The sequence below is a fragment of the Octopus bimaculoides genome, chromosome 9 (assembly GCF_046866305.1).
Source record: "Octopus bimaculoides isolate indiv1 chromosome 9, ASM4686630v1, whole genome shotgun sequence".
In the NCBI taxonomy this organism is placed as follows: Eukaryota; Metazoa; Mollusca; class Cephalopoda; order Octopoda; family Octopodidae; genus Octopus; species Octopus bimaculoides.
The window spans coordinates 35,565,784-35,587,586 of NC_142936.1; the positions used below are offsets into that span (position 1 = coordinate 35,565,784).

The 21,803-nt window shown below is 36.3% G+C and overlaps 2 protein-coding genes across 3 annotated transcripts in view; one reads left to right on the forward strand and one right to left on the reverse strand.

The window, feature by feature from the left end:
- The window catches only part of LOC106874294 (dol-P-Man:Man(5)GlcNAc(2)-PP-Dol alpha-1,3-mannosyltransferase), a 38,286-nt gene extending 37,952 nt beyond the window's left edge, over nt 1-334 (reverse strand). The window contains exon 1 of the mRNA XM_052970613.2: nt 100-334. Coding sequence (XP_052826573.1) covers nt 100-310 — 211 coding nt within the window. The 5' untranslated portion in view covers nt 311-334. The remainder of the gene's footprint in view (nt 1-99) is intronic.
- A 240-nt stretch (nt 335-574) lies between these two features.
- Nucleotides 575-21,803, forward strand: part of LOC106874288 (uncharacterized) — a 46,130-nt gene continuing 24,901 nt past the window's right edge. Inside the window, exon 1 of one of the 2 annotated variants that reach the window (XM_089357425.1) lies at nt 575-1,019. In XM_089357425.1, coding sequence (XP_089213551.1) covers nt 912-1,019 — 108 coding nt within the window. In that variant the 5' untranslated portion in view covers nt 575-911. Of the gene's footprint in view, nt 1,020-17,463; nt 17,536-21,803 lie in introns of those variants that run through there. The other variant, XM_089357426.1, reaches the window with a different exon arrangement.

The following is a 21,803-nucleotide window of genomic DNA, read 5'->3' on the forward strand; positions in this document are numbered from 1 at the left end:
TGAATGCACATCGCATAACTAGGAAGCAAAACAGTTAAAAAGTACACAAACCATATTTACTGTTCCACACAATCAAGAGAGAGGAGGCAAGCAACTTACATTTTATTCGGTTTATAATAAAGTAATTAACGACGATTTCTGCCAGGATAAGACAAAACATGATTGGCAATGGAAAATGTGGATCATAGAGAATTCTTTCCACAAGGGCCGGCAGTCGAGCCACGTGGGATCGAACTTTCACCCACTGCGATTGTAGCATGACGATAAAACTTCTGAAAGAAGGAGAGAACGGAAGAACATTTATCGACATCTGGCGGCCACTAATTGCAAGCGAAGAGGAAATAACTCTAAGTTATCGCATAGCAACCAAACCCATTGGGATCGCTTTTTAATGAAATAAGTCTATAAATACATTTATAAACATGTCTATAAATAAATCCCTTAATAATCTTCGCTAATAAAGATTTTCCGTTTACTAAATCTACCTTATCTATCGGACAAATATAAGTTTGAAGTATTTTCATCAATCACCTTTGGTGACTACGTAGTTAACGAGATTTGTTAAGGAAGAGCCACGTCATCGTCAATCTTGCTGACAGTTGCTGATGTGTCACAACACTGTCTCTTGTTATTGTTGTTCAGATCAACACAACTCTTCACGATGAAATGATGAACACACAATGAGTTCACAAATAGTAAACATTTACTAATTTACAATGGTACTCTTACGAAAACACTTTTTCTTGCTAAAACTAAACAGATTTCAAAATACTTCGTAACACCTCAGACCATATCAGAAAACTAAAACTTCATCTCATCCGGACTTTTCAATATTGTTCACTCCCACGGTTACATTGTTTATCTGTCAGTTTATGTAATATTTTGAAGTAACCCATCATTGCTGTCACAAGATGAACGAAGGTCCAGAAAACGAGCGGCTTTTGGACATGTTATTTAATACGAACGACGGAATTCTTAAAGACGAATTTCGTTCTGATCCTTTCGATAACATGGATTGGGTGAGTAACTTTTATTTTGTCTGTTGATAACTGTGTGAACAATGGACAAGTAGTCGATGTTTTGCTTGACCCAATCTGTCATATTTTCACTTGGCGGAAATGTTGCATCATCCAGCTTAGTCATGTAATTTGTTAGCCAGGCACATGATACTCCCCGGCTGTCATCAACGAAGCCAATCTGTTCTTTTGTTTTAATGCCACCAAACATTAACAATTTATTTTACTTTTATCACTATCACGCTGTTTTTTTCTCACGTTTTCAATCACACGGATATGAAATTATTGTTTCAGTTTCACTTGTCTAAAGAGATGGACTTCAAGTATTTCATCATTTCCCTATCGGACTCTTCATAGTTAGTGACATTACTAATGTCATATGCAGCCAAACTTAAAATATGTTGTTTATTCTTTTAAAAAATTATACAAATTCAATCTGTTTATATTTAAGATTGTATTTTCATTTCAGTTTGTCTTAAAACTTTTTTGTAAAGTATTCATATCAAAGCGTTGTTAGAACTTTTTATCCACCTCTAACTTTTGTTGTTTTAGCCCCAGGTCACCTCCAAGCCATGTCATGGTACACCATTTATGTCGAGGCAGTGTATATCCAGTATCATATAATCCAATGTGTCCTTCCTAGTAGGATGTAATCTTTGGTAGATTCGACTACTATTTCTAGCATATTGGGCTGGCGTGTTAAGATTTCTGCCTTGAACTTTCATCTAATTTTTCTAAATCTTTCTGTTAAAATTGTATTGAAACCATTTGTGGGGAATTAGTACACATTGGATGTTAGAATATAGGATATTACTTCAGACCTGAAATATGATTATATGCTGCATGATTATAATCAACATCATTTGACGCCCGTTTTTCTAGCCTTTCATGTGTTGAACCTATCATTACAACTATGTAATGTTTAGGGGTTGTATTCCGGTTATATAAGATGTAAACTTTTGAAAATGTTTATAACTTAAGTCCATGCTAAACTTGACGATTCCACACAAATCTCAAGTTCTTGTTAAAACGTATTGACTATCTTGAATGAGTATAATGTACTTTTACTGAAAGGTTATTTTGTTTTGGAGAAGTTTTTTTTTTTTTCAAGTCTGAGTATTTTTAAACTTGAAAAGAATGTAAAAAAAGACCCATATTTTCTCTTTCAAAATTCTAAAAAGACATTTGTTCAACGTGCCAGATCACAGTAAGTCCCTCTTTGGAACTGAATCCCACCCAGTATGAAATAAACTTTGGTAACATCTGTTAAGGTACAATAGTGTTTTTCAAATGCTAACTATGCCTTCCTTTTTTACACACACAGTTCGAGTGGGCGGGGATTGTATTGTTTATTAATCATTATTTATGTGAGCATGTTTATTCCGTATTTGGGACTTCTTGCTTATTTTATGTCATACTCAATAGTTTTGAATATTAATAAAATTTTATCAATTCGTTTCTATTGAAATTTGATGAGGTTTTCGTTCTAAAGTAATGTTTACATGCAATCCTATACACACGCACACTGTGTGTGTGTCCGTCCGTCCGATGTGATTATGTTTCTGCTAAGACCGGCGACATGTAAAGAGGAATATTGTTAAACTACACGCCACATTAAATCAGCATACCTTAAATTATATCCAGTACATTAGATAGAAATATACAATGTTTTATTTAGAAATAATATCTGCGGAACTTTTCTTCTCTTCAGGAGAGTATGTGTATAGATATTTGAATTAATACGCCTCCCATTACCTTTACATAAAGACCTTTCTTAAAATCGCATGCCATCAATCTTTATTTACACGGCTACACGTGTCTATTTCCATATGTAAGTATTTGTATATACGCACGGTAGCATGTTCTGAGAACAAATTACAAAATCATGTTGTGTGCGTGTGTTGAATACACACCAACATACATGCACGCACGGCTAGCTAGATATTCATGCTAAGAGATGTTACGACAGGGTCCATATGGAATGTCAGTGTATGTCTGTAAGGACTTAATACTATTGTTGTTCTCTCGATTTTTACAATTAACGATGTAGGAACAATAATTTCTGATGATCTGAAATTTGATATTTATTGTCAAGAAGTGTTTTAAAAAGCTAATTCTATATCTGCAATGATTTTCTAAGTTTTTTTTAATAAAAATACACAATCCTACTTTACAAAACTTATGCCAGACTTATAGAACTTATGTATATGTGTCTGTGTATATATACATATATATATATATACACACACACACACACAGAGTAATCCCTCGACTATCGCGGGTGTTACGTTCCGAACCCCACCGCGATAGGTGAAAATCCGCGAAGTAGAAACTACTGTACTGTATATTTTTAAAAATTATTTTATTATTTGTATATATGTATTTCATTATGAATGCAAAACAACGCCACAGAGGAATCGACGTAAGCTCAAATAATAAACCGCGATATGGCGAGGGATTACTGTAATGTGTGTGTGCGCGCGCACACACACACACATACATGACAGGCCATAAATAATGGTCATATTTTTCATTTATTGGAGTAAATTTGGCTTACAGCTGTTTCCAGCAGTATTTATAGATTCGTTACTGATAGCTTTCCCAATTGGTTTATTGATCAATTGAGAAAAGCTGAACAAACTTAAAAATTAATGCTACTTTCGTCAGAGCTATTTCTGTTTATAACAAAGCATATACATTCATATACATGCATATACACGCACACTAAAGCATATTATGGAAGTCTTTAACTTTTTCTGTTTGAAGGGTCGTTTAACCCAATACAAGGTGGTATCAAAAAGTTCCCGGACTACTTCTGTAGTGCGCCAACAGATGGCACCACATGGTTGCGTGCTCAGTGAGAACTAGCAGTGACCTTTATGAGGTAGTCTGCTGTGTTTACTTCGCAAGATGTGAAATTTGTGTTTTTGTGATCACGTGTATGTTGTAGTCTGCAAGGATCCTTCTGATTTGGCGGGCGCCACTTGTTTTCTTAACGAAACACTTTCAAACTTGGGACACTGGTAGAATGTGTCATATAAAACATCTTTTACTCTTAGTGTTATTGATAAAATTTTATCTTTTTAAAGTTATTTCGTGTTAAAATTCTCGTATTTCGGTAATTTCAACCAATCACTGACGTCTATTGAGGTGAAAACAATTACTGCTGTGGATTGTCAACAACACGTTGTGACGGTGTAATGAGATCTTTTCCCTTGAATAAAATTAGTACCGTTGTTTGTCTACAACAACTATCAGTGGTACTGTTATTTATGACATCGTTCGTGCGTTTGTACTGGTTTTAGCTTTAGGGTTTTAGGGTTCGGGTTATGAGTATTTTTGCAAAAATACTCATGACCCCAACCCTAAAGCCCTAGTGATTGGTTGAAATTTTTTCTCTGTTCTATAAGACAAAATATACAAGTATATGAAGTTTTAAAGTGTTTCGGTAGAAAACACACTAAATAAAACAAATAAAAAGTGGCGCCTGCCAAATCCGAAAGATCCGTCTGCGATTTTGTCATGGACAGGAACAAAGAGCTAACATGAAATTTTGCGTTGGAAACACAGGTTGTATGTATTTACCTACTCCATTTCCTACACCCAATGATATATATGCGTGTGTGTGTGCACGCGCATAGGCACACAAACAAGATATATTGGGTTCCTGTGATGCCAAATCTCAGGATCGTCTGACTGAACACCAACTCTTGAAGAGTGCTGAGCAATTTATGAGTTGATCTTCATGTATAAAATCCTGATATGATAACAGTATGATATCACATCCATTTTCTAATGTCTTTACTTATCTCCCACACATCTAATCAATGTATCATCTTTTTCTAATGTAGGTGTAATAAAGATATTTAACAACATTTTCCTCTTAATATCAATTCTTCTCATCTAAAACTGACTTATTCTCCTCAATTTTTGAAACTCATTCTTTTTCGGTCACTTTCTTAAGATCTGCCAACAGAAAGATCCTAGTTGGCCAACTAACTTTGCTGTTCCTTTTTTAATTAAGATTATAGCACACACGTGTTTGTGTGCTTGGGCTACTTTCAATTGTGTCCATCCAAGAGTTGTTTTAACCTAACATTCTACACTTATAGTGTTATTTACCTTTAGTTCCAGCATAAAAGAAATTATATGATATATATATATATATATGTATGTCTTCTACTATAGTCTCATATATATATATATGTGTGTGTCTTTATGTTTGTCCCCTACCACCACTTGACAACTAGTGGTGCTGTGTTTATGTTCCCTGTAACTTAGCAGTTCAGAAAAACAGATCAATAGACTAAGTACTAGGCATACAAAAGAAAAAAATAATGAGGTCAATTTATTTGACTAAAACCCTTCAAGGCAGTGCCCTAGCATGGCCACAGTCAAATGACTGAAAGAAGTTGCAGATGTTGGTGAGAGGGATAACTTCCCTTGGCAAACAGGACACAGTCGTGTGTCGATAAACCAGCTGGAGGAGATGTCCTCCTGGGGCTAAAAGCAACAGTAACATCCACCCCTAGGGGTCAGCCACACTTAAGTGGCAATATACTACACTTTATCGTGCAGTTACTGTTAATACTTCATTTAGAGAATTAACATTGCTTGTTTTCACCTTTTCGACATCAGTGAAGAATTTCACTTGAAAAGAAGATATAAGTTTGCCAGGTTTTTTGTCTCTCTCACCAAGGTCAGCGGCTATCGGACGCCGACGAAGGGAAATAACCCTGAAATCCGGATCCGTTCGTGCTGCAGATGTTGGTGAGAGGGATAACTTCCCTTGGCAAACAGGACACAGTCGTGTGTCGATAAACCAGCTGGAGGAGATGTCCTCCTGGGGCTAAAAGCAACAGTAACATCCACCCCTAGGGGTCAGCCACACTTAAGTGGCAATATACTACACTTTATCGTGCAGTTACTGTTAATACTTCATTTAGAGAATTAACATATATATATATATTATATAACCAGTATATATATATAGAGAGAGCTGTAATATTTAGAAGGTTGTTTGTTATAGCTGGCCAGAGAGTGACCATTGGTTTTGCACCTATAAAGCACTTAGCCATATTGATGAATCACCAGATTCAAATGGATGTGTCTCTGGCCATTTGAGTCTGATGAGCTGCCTATATGGCTAAGTGCTTCATCAGTGTGAAACCAATGGTCACTCTCTCCAGCCACAACAAACAACCTTCCAAATCTATCTGTCTGTCTGTCTCCAAATGTTAATGTTCAACCATATGACATTTTTTAAAACCCAGCACAAGTTTTAAATTAAAGAAAAATATCAAAATTAGAGAAAAAAATTAAAAAATTTACATACCATTCACACACATATATATAGCTTTAAAAATAGAATATAAATTTCACAAAATTATATAGTAATCAAATATATATATATGTTTATATGTTTTAATTTTTTGAAATTTTATATTTTGTGTATGTGTATATGAAATGTCATTTAAATTTTTTGACTTTTTCTCTAATTTTCACCTTTTCCTTTAACTTAAAACCTGTACTGGGTTTTAAAAGAATTATACATTTGAACATTTGCTAGATATAAATAATTAATAGAGCACTGTTTTAAATGAATTACTGTATTTAGTCACCTTTAGCCCTTATCAAGAATCCTCATCTATAGTCAAATCTCTCAACATTCTGAGGGGATTGAGTTTTCTTTTTATGCAACATAAATCGATGAAATAAATTCATTAAAAAAAAAATGGACTGGCTTGTGCGGGTGGCACATAAAAGACACCATTTCGAGCGTGGCCGTTTTCGTGCGGGTGACACGTAAAAGCACCCACTACACTCTCTGAGTGGTTGGCGTTAGGAAGGGCATCCAGCTGTAGAAACTCTGCCAAATCAGACTGGAGCCTGGTGTTGCCATCCGGTTTCACCAGTCCTCAGTCAAATCGTCCAACCCATGCTAGCATGGAAAGCGGACGTTAAACGATGATGATGATGATGATGATATAATCTTTTGTCTTGTTTAACATCACCAGCTGGTCTCTGAGTGAATAGCATTTACTAATTTGAAAGCATCCAATCTAAGTCTCCTGATTGTGTACTGGTAGTCCCGATGGATTTAAGTTGTTCAGGAAATCTTGCAGATATTGATGGTAATTTTCATCGTCTACAGTGTCTGAATTTAGATATTCCTGACTTTTGAATTTTCCGAAGTCTTCTCCCTCCCACCCCCCATTGCTTTGCGCACATTTTTTTTCATATTCGTTTCCTATACATTGTTTTACACCTATTCCAATATTTTTTTTGACTTTCATTTCCTGGTCAAGATGTAAACATTAACCAAATTTTGGGTTACATTCTAATTAACGTGCAATATAATGCACGCATATCATGTCATTCACTGTTTTATACATCGTAGTATGATACAAAGTAGGAAAAGTTACCAGAGCAAAAATCCTAAGTGTTGACTGTAGACGTGCTCCTTCGCAAATGATGAGCCATTATTTTGTAAACAATGTTTCGAAATTGTTCATGTGTTCAAAAGAGAGATCTGACTCTCACACTCAGTATAAGAGGCCCAGATTGCCAAAGTTACTTCATTCAACAATATTACTCAATGGAGGGAGAAGGGGTTGGGTGGGCGGGGGCAGGAGGTTGGACTGATCTCTGTGGGAGAAGGTAGGCCTCTCTATTCCTCTTTCAAAACTTACCTTCAGGTGCCAAATTTGTCTCAATTGATGGTATTACTTGGGCAGGGTTGGTGGTGGGACAGGGACAAGGGCAGGGGTAGAAGGAGGAGGTCAAGCATGTCGCTTTAGGAGGGTATAGGCCACCCTATTCCTTCTGCCAAAGTTATCTCCGAGTGCCAAAGTTATCTCCGAGTGCCAAAATTACCTCAATTGATGGAATTTCTCTGAAAATAGGGGGTGGGGAGGGACTAAACCTATATATAAACCACCCTAGAAACCCCCCGAACACCCCTACAAAGTTTCATGCCGATTGGCCCTACCGTTTGGCCGTGATGTGAGTACAGACAGATGAACGGACATTACACCCATTATAGTATGATACGCAGTGAAAGCCAAACAAATATCTATGAAACAGCTGCAATGAGAACAAATATTGCTCAGTTAATGATGATGTTTTACCATTTTCTGTATGGTTACACCTCTCAATAATTGAAGGAATATTTAATTATTTCTAGCTTGTTTAGATCTCCAGCTATGAAGAAGGCGGCAGGTTAGCTGGTGAGACTTACACACCTACAGTAACTACATCTCTGGTTATCTGACCACCTAGAAATTGCGGCCAAATCTCTCTCAAATCACAGCTTACTATATTAAAAAGGGGAGGAGACATTGCATAATGAAGTTGTTGATAAATAAGGTGAAATGATCACTGCCTGTCTATGGACATTACTTCACAATGGATAGCACCAGTAGTTCTACTTGAGAAGATTGATTCTTTGAGCATTGAGCATCACTGGAGTGATGATACAAACTTGAGGAAAAACAAAAGGGTTATGTGAATATTCATCAACTAGAACTAAAAGATATTTGTTTTGAGATACTGATTCTTGAAGTACCATAACATCATACCACTCTTGGAACCATTGCAAGTTGTAAAATTTTAGTTTTAGTTTGGAGTATCATCATCATCATTGTTTAACGTCCGCTTTCCATGCTAGCATGGGTTAAACGATTTGACTGAGGACTGGCGAACCAGACAGCAGAGTTTCTACAGCTGGATGCCCTTCCTAACACCAACCACTCCGAGAGAGTAGCAGGTGCTTTTACGTGCCACCGGCACAAGGGCCAATCAGGTGGTACTGACAATGGCCACTCTCAAAATGGTGTTTTTTACATGCCACCTGCACAGGAGCCAGTCCAGCAGCACTGGCAATGACCTCATTTGAATGTTTTTTCATGTGCCACCAGCACAAGTGCCAGTAAGACAACACTGGTAAAGATCCCACTCAAATGGTGCTATTTATGTGCCACTAGCACGGAAGCCAGACAGCTACTCTGGCAATGATCATGCTCGGACGGTGCTGTTAGCGCTCCACTGGCACAGGTGCCAGTCATCGAATTTGGTTCAATTACGATTTCGATTTCGATTTCACTTGCCTCAACAGGTCTTCGCAAGCAGAGTTTAGTGTCCAATGAAGTAAAGGTACGAATAAGTGGGCTGGCTACACCTCTGGCAGAGGCCACGGATTATTGTCTCACTTGGCTTGCTGGGTCTTCTCAAGCACAGCATATTTCCAAAGGACTTGGTCACTAGTCATTGTCTCGGTGAGGCCTAATGTTCGAAGGTCATGCTTCACCACCTCATCCAGGTCTTCCTGGCTCTACCTCTTCCACAGGTTCCCTCAACCGCAAAGGTGTGGCACTTTTTCACGCAGCTATCCTCATCCATTCTCGCCACATGACCATACCAGCGCAATTGTCTCTCTTGCACACCACAACTGATGCTTCTTAGGTTCAACTTTTCTCTCAAGGTACTTACACTCTGTCGAGTATGCACACTGACATTACACATCCATTGGAGCATACTGGCTTCATTTCTTGCAAGCTTATGCATGTCCTCAGCAGTCATGGCCCATGTTTCACTGCCATGTAGCATGGCTGTTCGTACACATGCTTCATACAGTCTGCCTTTTACTCTGAGCAAGTATGTTTATGAATAATCTTCACTACAAATGAAAGTCACATAATTCGACAATTTTCTCAGAGCTGGTTGATGCAATTTATTGAGAATATATGGGAAAACATTGTGATTTGGCTTAGCAGAAAACATCAAAAATTATAAGATCAGTCACTTCTAACATTTTGCCATTCTTTATTTTACATTTATGGGATTCATCAAATGTTAATTAGTGTTTAACCCTTTCTGTACCAACCTGCCTCAGACCATCACTGTTTCTGATACAAACTTCCTATTCTAAAGTGATCTAAATTGACACCTTTCATCAAAATTTCATGTTAATTTATATCCCAGCTTAATAATGACAGTTATTTTACTAAATTCTTTATTAGTTGAAATGAATTGAAACAAAAGCAATGTCTTTCCACACACATGATAACAAAAGGGTTAATGAAGGTAAAGCATTGAGGCAAGTGTGGGCATCTATGTAAGCACTTACCAATTGCAGTTGCTTCTTTCTCTGCAGAAGAATAAGGGACTTTAAGAAGGAGCATCAGAAGATGCTCTCCCTGTCAGATAGTTACACCTAGAGCAGTGATAACTTGATCTCAACTAAGGATGGAGTTGTCAATAGCTTGGAGACAAGCATTTTCTATCATCATCATCATCATCGTTTAACGTCCGCTTTCCATGCTAGCATGGGTTGGACGATTTCTATGTGAACTTTAATATTTTTGAAAGCAGTAACTACTTTTTGGAATAGGAAACATGGTACATTTCATTCAGGTCTTTTATTTTATCAGAAAAATGTACCAATCATTTTCTGTAATAAACTAGCAACCTGTAATTATCTTTCATTTTTCATTTTAGAAGTAGGAACTTTAAGGTATTTAAGATGAACTAACCTATTAGGATCAGGTCTTGTTTTGCGATTTTAATATAATAATCAAATAAATTGTTGCTTGTTTTACTAAAAATGCATATTTTACTAAAATATGTTATATTGAGATCTGTTACACCCTAACAGATATTATTGTCATCATCACCATTTTTTAATGTCTATCTTCCACATTGGTTTGGGATGACTGGTCTAACATGTCCAAGGACTGCATTGTGTTCCACTGTCTGTTTTAGCTTGGTTTCTATTGTTGGTTACCCTTCCTAACACCAACCACTTTACTGACAGTACTGGGTGCTTTGTCCATAGCACTAGCTCTAGTGATATCTCCATGCTGGTTACAAGACTTTGACTGAATGAGGCTACAGTAGCGAGGTGGGTGTCTCTGGTCTTCAGTGGAGTTACTGTGTACAATAATAACATTTAAATAAGATTAGGTAGATTCAAAATTCTGCAAAATAATCTTGTTCATCACTCGTCACAGCATTCATTAATAGAGATAGAAGCTCTGTATAATGCTGCAATTTTATGACTTTAATTGTCAGTGGGTGGTTGTTGATAATAAGTTTCTTACCAAGTTTGCTAAAATACCAATTTTGATATATAGTTTTTCTTAACTCATCAATGACAGGCACTAGAATAAGTGTTGAAGTGATTCTGAAATCAGTGACACAGTACCATTTGTGATTTTCTTTTGTTACAACAGCCTTAGACCTCTATGGTCAGTTACTTGGTTCTATGACACCTTTGATAAGGTAGCTTATGTCTTACAGTTGTCCACAGAATACCTTCACGTCAATGCAGTAATAAAGGGAGTAACAGGTGGAATCTTCAGGCAAGCAAAATTGAATAACACTAGAGCTGTTCAAGGGCCATTGCCTCTTTTGATATCAAACTGCCCAAGGTTGCCATGGTACTATGATACAAACTTCCTGCTTTAAAATCATCTAAATTAAAACTTTTCATCAAAATTTCATATTAAATTATATTTCAAATACTGGCTTAATATTGACTGTTATTTCACTAAATTCTTCATTATCTTCAAAATTGATTGAAATAAAAGTAGTGTATTTCAACAAAAGTATAGTAACAAAGGAGTTAAGCTTAAATACCACTTAAGAATGCTGAAATCTGAAATTTTATACTTGTATTATGTCCAAATAGAGATAACTTTGCTTAACTAATAGTGTGGCTGTTGTTTGCACACCTTTCCAGTATACCAAATGTCATCATTGTATATTCCTATATTCAGGAAACTAAGCTGTGTTGACTTAGCCAGTACAACATTACCTCTGAATAGTTTTATGAGTAAACCTTTTGCCGAGGGGTATTGGATGAGATAAAATGGTCAGTGCTTTCACTGTCTACTAAAATTTTCATTGATCTATGGTTAATTACAATATTAACAAGTGTATAAGACAAAAGATGTTTTAATGAAGCTGATAAACTTTAAGTTGTTTTATTATATGTGTTACTTAACCTTGTGATATCATCACATGGTATCTCTTGATAGATATTTGTGTAGTCGTGGATGTATTCCCACTTTCCCAAAAAGTTATTTCTAAGAAATAGCTGTTGAAATAACTTCCTGCTCAGTGACCTCCTGTAACAGTAGTAATAGTATTGGTGGTAGGAGAAGTAGTAATATTTATGAGGATATCCTGGTTACAAAAGCTAGCTTTCTTTTGGCCTGTGTCTAATGCTTTGGTTTGTGGGACTGTTGCTTCTAACTCAGCATTTCATTTTCCGGTTGTCTGAATCCTAAGCTAGTTGAGATTATTCCAGAAATAAAAGTAATCTCTTTCAAATTTTTCATATACAGTTAAGTTAACACTGCCTTGAAGTTGCATCCTTTAGCCAAGAGTTTTAAGACTTGGAATAACTGATCCAAGGATTACCTTGGGTGGTTGTGACTGATGAGATGATGTCCCACATGAACCTTAGTCATTAGTTTAATCATCATTATCATCATCATCATTATCATCATCATCATTATTTCCATACTCACTTTTCCACACTTCCATGGATCAAACAAAATTCATTGAGGTAGATTTTCAATGGCCAGATGCTCTCTTTGTTGCCTAGCTTCACTTGTTACCAAGTAAGGTAATTGTTCCTCATGGCCAGACATATTTTCATAGAAGTTTAGAAATGAAGAACACTTGTTTGTCAGTGGCATTCATTTACAGCTACCACACGATATGAAGACAAGTAGATATCAACACACACACACACACACGTGCATGCACACATGCACATGCACATATATATACAAAACGGGCTTCCTTGAGTTTCTGTCTACCAAATCCACTTGTAGGTCTAGAAAACACTTTCCCAAGGTGCCATGCAGTGAGACTTAACCCAAAGCCATGAGGTTACGACACAAATGTCTCAACCACTCAGCCATTCCTGTTTATATAATGTACATATTAAGTATTTTATGGCATAGCTCTAGTGGTCACAATGTGTTGTTCCATTTTAAGGTAGTATTTAGATTTAGCTGCTATTTCTAGCAAATTGAGTAGTTTTGTAGATGCACTCTCATTGGCTTATGAACAATTAGTAGATAACGAAGTAACTCAATTATAGAACATATTTGATGAGCCAAAATAGAGTTTCAAATTTAAAACACAAGGCACCAAACATATGGTACCATTAAAACACATTTTTTGGCTGTTAACAGTTTGTCTCAATCCTATATCCTTATACTCAAGCACACACACACACTGTACATGTTGTATGCATGTATATATGCCTGTTTGTATGTATAAGCACTCAGATGTGTATGCTTATATATAGATTTTATGTTCCCTGCATGTGTGTAGTTTGACCTAATACTTCTGCTGTTAAGAAAATCTACCAGACTCTACATCTGTAATTTATTTCTTGGTCAGCATTATTTTATACTAACTTGATGACCATGCAAAATTTCGAAGCATCCACTTAAACAAAAATGTTGTTTCCTTCCTCCTCCCATTCACTCTTTCTCTTTCTGTCTCCTTTCTCTATTTATATATTTAGCTGCTTAGTTTTCTCATTGAAACATTTATACCATTCTTTTATCAGCAGAAATGATCTTACTGACTTTCTTCATCAGTAAGCAGGTTAGCAATTGCAAAAATGCTTATGAGATATTATTTCTCACTGTTAAAGCACTAACTTTGAGATTTCCCATCTAATTCTGTTTGTCTGTTTAATCATCATAGAGCAGCTGTACTGATATCTACAGTGGTACCATTGAAATTGAACAGGGACAAGGGAGCTTCTACATTGTTGCTCAAGCTGCTAGAAATAGGAGTTAAGTCTTCCTCAAATCACAAATTAACTCTTAAAAAGAGAACACATTGAACTATATAATATTTGAATAAACAAAAAGGAATGTCTTTCTTCTAGGATTTGCTCAATTAGGGCTGACCTGGGGCTAAACAATAATAGGGAGACTGCTGCATGACTGCTCAAACTGCAAGATTAGCCAAATCTTAAAAAGCAAAATATACATTTAGTAATGTATTTGTAGATTCACCATGCCTGAAATATACAGGATGACCACATCTGGAATACTTTTGATAAGACTGATTTGAGGTTAAACAACAACAACAGGTGTATCAATACTTAGTCAATGTCTACTGGCTGTATTTATCTCGTTGTGTTATATCCTGATAATGCCGTTCCCCAGTTGACACAGCAAACCGCTGACAACCTCTGTAGATGTTACATAAGCTTCAGTAGAAGCTTATGTAACATCTATAATTGATGCCTAGATTAAATTTTTCTGCTAAACCATTACATGTTGTGTTTTTGCAAGACAGACATCTGTGAAGAATATTAATTTTATTTGCTAAATTAATTTCTGAGATGTGAGATTACTGAATATTTTATTCAGTTTCAGCTTATTTGTAGTGTTCTGTACTTCTTTAAAAATATCCTGACACCCACTTAACTATATTTTATCTGGCAGATTTGGCATCCCAGTAGTATTAAATTTCTAAATAATATTTAAAAAAATTTTTTCACTATAAAAAAAAGAACAACATTCTGTACACAATTTCTTTATTCTTCCTTTTCAGCAAGATTCAGTGAGTTTATATATTGCCGAAACAAATCTACAGTTCTGTTATGTATTAGTCAGATAAGGATGGGGAAATCTAATAGCAGTCATTGCTTTCTAATATTTGTTTACTCATTACATATTTTACTTTATATTGTTAATGCTCTATGCATCCATCATCATCATCATCATCATCGTTTAACGTCCGCTTTCCATGCTAGCATGGGTTGGACGATTTGACTGAGGACTGGTGAAACCGGATGGCAACACCAGGCTCCAGTCTGATTTGGCAGAGTTTCTACAGCTGGATGCCCTTCCTAACGCCAACCACTCAGAGAGTGTAGTGGGTGCTTTTACGTGTCACCCGCACGAAAACGGCCACGCTCGAAATGGTGTCTTTTATGTGCCACCCGCACAAGCCAGTCCAGGGGCACTGGCAACGATCTCGCTCGAAAATCCTACAGGAGCCAGTCAGGCGGTACTGGCAACGGCCACGCTCAAAATGGTGCATCTCATGTGCCACCCGCACAAGAACCAGTCCAGGGGCACTGGCAACGATCTTACTTGGCTTGCCGGGTCTTCTCACGCACAGCCCATTTCCAAAGGTCTCGGTCCGTAGTCATCGCCTCGGTGAGGCCCAATGTACGAAGGTCTTGCCTCACCACCTCAGCCCAGGTCTTCCTGGGCCTACCTCTTCCAGGGGTTCCCTCAACTGTTAGGGTGTGGCACTTTTTCACGCAGCTATCCTCCTCCATTCTCACCACATGTCCATACCAGCGCAATCGTCTCTCTTGCACGCCACAACTGATGCTTCTAATGTTCAGCTTTTCTCTCAAGATACTTACACTCTGACGGGTATTCACATTGACATTACACATCCAACGGAGCATACTGGCTTCATTCCTTGCGAGCTTACGTATGTCCTCAGCAGTTACAGCCCATGTTTCACTGCCATGTAGCATGGTTGTTCGTACGCATGCGTCATACAGTCTGCCTTTTACTCTGAGTGAGAGTCCCTTTGTCGCCAGCAGGGGTAAGAGCTCTCTAAACTTTGCCCAGGCTATTCTTATTCTAGCAGCTACACTTTCAGCGCACCCACCCCCACTACTAACTTGGTCGCCCAGATAGCGGAAGCTATCGACTACCTCTAGTTTTTCACCCTGGAATGAGATAGAAGTTGTTTCCTGTTTGTTTGCAGTCTTTATTGCACCTGAACATCTGCCACAAACAAAAACTAACTTGCTAGTTAACCTGCCTTTGATGTTGCTGCACCTCTTATGTGTCCATAGCTTGCACCGGGTACATCTTATAGAGTTACTACCTACTCCTTTTCTACATACTGAGCAGGGCCATCTACCTGAAGGGGTTTGTGTTTTATCTACCTTCCTACTTATTAGGATTTTGGTTTTAGCTAGGTTGACTCTAAGGCCCTTCAATTCTAGACCTTGCTTCCACACCTGAAACTTCTCCTCTAGTTCTGATAGTGACTCCGCAATTAGGGCAAGGTCATCAGCATAGAGGAGCTCCCAGGGGCAACCTGTCTTGAACTCCTCTGTGATTGCCTGGAGGACTATGGTAAATAATAGGGGGCTGAGGACGGAACCTTGGTGGACCCCTACCTCTACCCGGAATTCATTGCTGTACTCATTTCCAACCCTCACCTTACTGGCCGCATCTCTGTACATGGCTCGCACAGCTCTCACTAGCCATTCTTCTATCCCAAGTTTCCTCATTGACCACCAGATAAGGGATCGGGGGACCCTATATGCTACAAATGCTGTTGAGGTTAACTTTGTCTTTCATCCTTTCAGGTCAATAAAATAATATACCAGTCAAGTACTGGAGGTTTATTAACCAAATTGCTCCCCTCCCCTCAAAATTGCTGCCTTGTGCCAAAAATTAAAAAGAGTTATTTCTTTATTCTTTGTTGAGTTATAAATAGAATTTAAATTTTTGAAAACCTATTTTAAAGCATATCATTTCAGGTTTAGATTTTACACCTTTTATATTTTGTATCAAAATTTGAGGGCAAACTTCAACATTTGATGACTTCATAAATGATATTGAATTTAATAGAAATAGTTCACTTGGCTAGGAACTTTAAGAAATAGCCATTTTAGATATCTTCCCCCAATTCTATAAATTGTAAAGTCTAATCATCATCATCAACATAATCATCACCATCATCATGAGAAAGCATGATTCAGAGTAAAACAAGAAGTTTGTATAGATTAGAAAAGTTAGAAAATACAGCTACCATTTTGATGATATTTTAAAATTTATTCCTGGTCTAACCACCTAACCACATAATATCTTGTAGATGATTGATACATTATATGATTTTCTGTAAATAATAAATTAAAGTATTTTTTTGTTTTCTAACGAGAAGATGTATCTCGATCTATTTGAAAATAATGACATCTCCAAGAAGAATAATTTGCAAATAGTCTGAAGTTGTAAATTTTTACACTGCCAATAGATTCTTGAAAATGAATTTATAAAAAACAAAAATGTAATTCTTGTTATTTTTGGATGCTATTAAAGTAACCTAGCATTTTTATTGTAACTATAGCTTCAGTTAATGACAGCTGACAGTAGGGATTACGACAGTATTCAGGAAATTAAACATTTGATAGCATGAATTCATTTGAATGTTTTATTAGGAACTCATTGATAATTAGTTGTATTGGTCATCAGCTACACACAGAGTGGAGTTTGTTTTCACTGTCTACTCTAGCTGACATATTTGGATCACAAGAAGGCCAGCAAAGCTTATTGAAATACTTTCACTTAGATAGAGATCTGACCACAACATAAAGTGAGAAAGTTGATAACTATATTGTTTTCTTATTTATTATTTTTTAATAGGTAAAGGTATGATTGGTTAAGAACCTCACTTTACAACTGTGTGGTTTAGGGTTCAGTCCTGTTGCATGGCACCTTGGGCAAGTATCTTATGCTATAGCCCCAGACCAACCACTGCCGTGTGAGAGAATTTGGTAGACAGAAACAGTGTGGAAAACTATTGTGTGTGTGTGTGTGTCTTTTTCGTCCATTTCCCTTGCTTTCAGCCCGTGTCTATGTGATAAATAATTTTAGTCATTTGACATTTAGCATGTAGCTCTACCATGTAGTTTGCCCCTATTATGATTATTATAAAAAATTATATACTCTGTATTAATTTATACCCAAAAGGTTTTACATGCTAGCTACTTGATAAAATCCTATATAGATTTTATCCTTGATTATAATAATAATGTATATATATATATATATATATATAAAAGATATTTTTGCCCTTCTGTTCATGATGGGACATGGTTATCTCTTCCTACACTTGATAGCCTCACTGATAGCAAAACTTGATTCATGTTATGGCCTTACTTTCTTTGTCTTCTCTTACTTTCTCTTCCTCTCCTTCTTTCTTTACCTTCTTCCTCACTACTGTGACACAACAAACAATGCAGGGAATTATTTCTGAAAGAATCAATTATTGATTGACCCTATTTTGAGCCTGGCTTATCAACATTTTGCTAAGACATGTTTGTTTATTATTATTATTATTATTATTTGTAAATTAATCTTCTTATTGTCTATGACCTTCTGCTTTTTTTTTTTAAGTTGTCTCCTTTCTAGCAAATATTAGCTTATTAACACCCATTAAGCACTGATGTAACTTAAACTATACTAATGTTAGTGCTTGTTATTATTATTATCATTTTCATTATCATCTTTCAATTCTGTTCCCATTTCTTGCCAAGTGTCTTCTTGACACGTAGAGAAATGCACTGTATACATTGGTAGGCCATTCAAATAAACACACCAGATTGTTCATTTATAAACTCATGTGATAGAGAACAAGGGGAAGACAGTGAGAAAAAGGAAAAAATAAAAAAGTAAACAATTATTATTATTATTGATAATAATAATAATAATTATTAGTATTATTTTCTCAAAATCGCTCAATGTCCACATCAAAAGTCAACCAATCAATAATTTACTTATCTCATGCAATTGCTTGATCTCTCCTAATCAGAGATGTTAATCATTGGTAGATTAGTTATGTTTGAGGGTAATATCTATTTCTCCTTCAGGAGTTTATAGAAGAATTGAAACTAAAAACAGTGTAATGAACTAACAAATCTCTTTACAAACCAACAATCAATATTCCTTGTGAACTAACCAACTGACACCTTCTGACTTCACTGTGAACTAACACGAACTTCTCTGAACTCTGAACCTTTGAACTCAGATTGTTACTATCTATACTTTACTTGGACCAGTCCATCTCTCACAAGGAGGCATTGTAACTCTCATCACATCTCTCCTTTTGAGATTTTGACTACTGTGAGAAAGTGGAATTTCTTTAATTCTTTCCTCTTTCCAGCACCTTTCCTTTTCTTTTTTAACTGTTGTGTCTTAATTGCCCAACTTTTAAGGTAGTATTATTCATTGCACACACCACTTTTTCTTTCTGTTTTACTGAGCACACACCACTTTTTCAAGCACCTTGATGGTTTCCTGCAAGAGAAGGAGTTCAAAAATCAAACCGATGCTGAAAGTGCATTCAAAGAGTTCATCAGTTCCAGAAATCCAGATTTTTATGTTAACAGAATAAACAAACATGTAACTCGTTGGCAAAAATGTGTTGATTGTAATGGTACTTATTTTGATGAATAGAATTTCTGCATTGGTGAAATATATTGTGATGAATTTCATGTTTCAAAATGTAGCTTACTTTTTACTCAGCCTGATACATCTGTGTATCTCTGGCTACTTTATATAGCCATCCACAACGATTAGATAGTATGTACCATTCACTGGTCCAGTGTAAATATGTATCCTGGACCATGGGCACTTAGTCTCTGGCCATGATTGGTATTTTACTGTTCGTGTTTTGGTTGCCAACACGCTACCTCTACATGCTTTCATCAATTTCTTATTTCTTAATGTCCCTGTCCATAGTTGATCAGTATACAAAGCTCTTCATTAAAGCATTCATTCTAGACATCCCTGGGTGCCCACAGTGGAATTGATGCAACACTTATTTCTGTGGTGCATTTGGTACTACTACTCTCTGTGCATACATTGAGACATCATTGCATAGTGAGAAATTATTTGAATTTATATTTCTTTTATTCTTATTTTTCAATGTTTCTTTCATTCTTGTAATGTAACTATCCTCTACGGATTTCATTTTTATACTATGTGCTGTTTTTATATCATGCTGTCACTAGCAGTTCCTAGATTACATTACACACAATACTTCTTACTTCATTTTCTGACTGCAATAACATTATCACTGTCTCTTCTAGCAGTTCCATGCTCTTGGGAATTAACCTCAATAAGCAGTTTGCATGGCCAATTTTCTTCGATGGAATATACTGTGTCTTAAAATTGTAGTTCAGCAATATTGTACTCCAACATTGTAGTCGGCTTGCTGTATGGGTAGGCAATCCATTCTTTGATCCAAAAATTGACAGTAATGGTCTATGGTCAGTTTGTAAGAAAAACTTCTACTACATAGAAATTTGTGAAATTTTTTTACCACAAAAATAATCGATAGAGCCTCCTTTTTTATCTGACTATACTTTTTTTCTGCTGCTACCAGCAAACATGAAGTATGAACTACTGGCTTCATATTTCCATCTTTATTCTTGTGTAGCAAAACTGCTCCTATTCCATATTCTGAAGCATCAGACGCTACAATAATGTCCATTCTAGGATCGAAATGTGCTAGTTACAAGTCAGAAATTAGTATTTTCTTTATGTCTTCAAATATGTTTTGGCACTTTACTGATCAATTCCATTTTACTTCTTTTTTAGTAAATCATTTAATGGTGCTCTCAATTTATGTATATTTGGAATGTACTGTTGATAGTAATTTACTAGGCTAAGGAAAGTTTGTAATGTTATACTTGTTGGAGGAGGTATCTTCTTGACTGCGCTGCCCTCAATGGGTCAGGACGTCTTCTATTCTTATCTGATTTGATTTTAGGCGAAAAAATTCACAATTCTCTTCACTGAGTGTGAAACCATAATCCTTAATTTTTTTAAAGACATACTTCACATGTTTGATATGCTCACTCCGGGCAAGGGGGCATCATGACTCTCATCACAACAGATTAGTAAACTAGCACTTTAACATTACTTCATATTACATATTTCATACCTCAAAATTCCGAAAATTTCAGTGGGTCTATCCATTGTTCATTGCATCTCAGATATATCTAAAATACATGTGGTGGAGATGATAGTAAGTAGTAGTCCTTGTAGAAAGCATCTCTGGGCTGTGATGGTTTGAACTGTGTTTGAATACAGTCCACTTGGCTAGGAAATATAAACAATCAGCATCTTAAAAACTCCATGATTATTCAGTCAGTTCAAGGTCTCTAAATTATGTTGACCTACTTTGTATGCAACATTCCAAGTTGGTAAACTGAAAAAAGTAATGTGTCATTGTAAATATGATACAATACACTATTCATAACTCATAAATTAAGTGTATGGTATTCTATCTATTTGGTCATTACAATTAAATAGTAGAACTCTTGATGTAAGGGTGTGTCCATGAATGAATATGGGTGTGTGCATGTAAATATACATATGTACATACATATATATACACACACCTTCATTGTCAGATAAAACATATCACACCCTGCTTCTCCTTTTTCTAATAAAGCATAACAAAATTTTTCTCTTTATATTGTCATGGATCATGGCATACAATTAAATCTTTCAGGATAAAGTAGTAAAGAGATTTTGATTTGTTTTTTTAATGGTTTACAGCGCACAAGGTGCATTCCAGAATTTTGAGACTTTTTCAGGAGAGACATTAAGTTCAGAGACATTTATTAAGTTCAAATTGCTTTTAAAGAAGGATTCTATGACCTCAATGCACTTGTTATAGTACTCCATCCACTTTGTGAATATCCCATGGAAGTCCTCCAAAGTGAAGGTGTCCAGGACCCTCGTCACAGCCTCCTTCATTTCCTCAATGTCTTCAAAATGACTGCTGCTGAGGTTCTCCTTCAGCTTAGGGAACAACCAAAAGTCGAATGGGACTGTAAGGAGAGTGAGGGACAGTTTTGATGTCCATCTTTGTCAAATAGTTTATTACCAGGATGGAACTGTGGCCTGATGCACTGTCCTGGTAGAGGTATCAATGATTCAAGTGGAAGAGCTCTGGCCTTTTGTGACAAAATCTCTG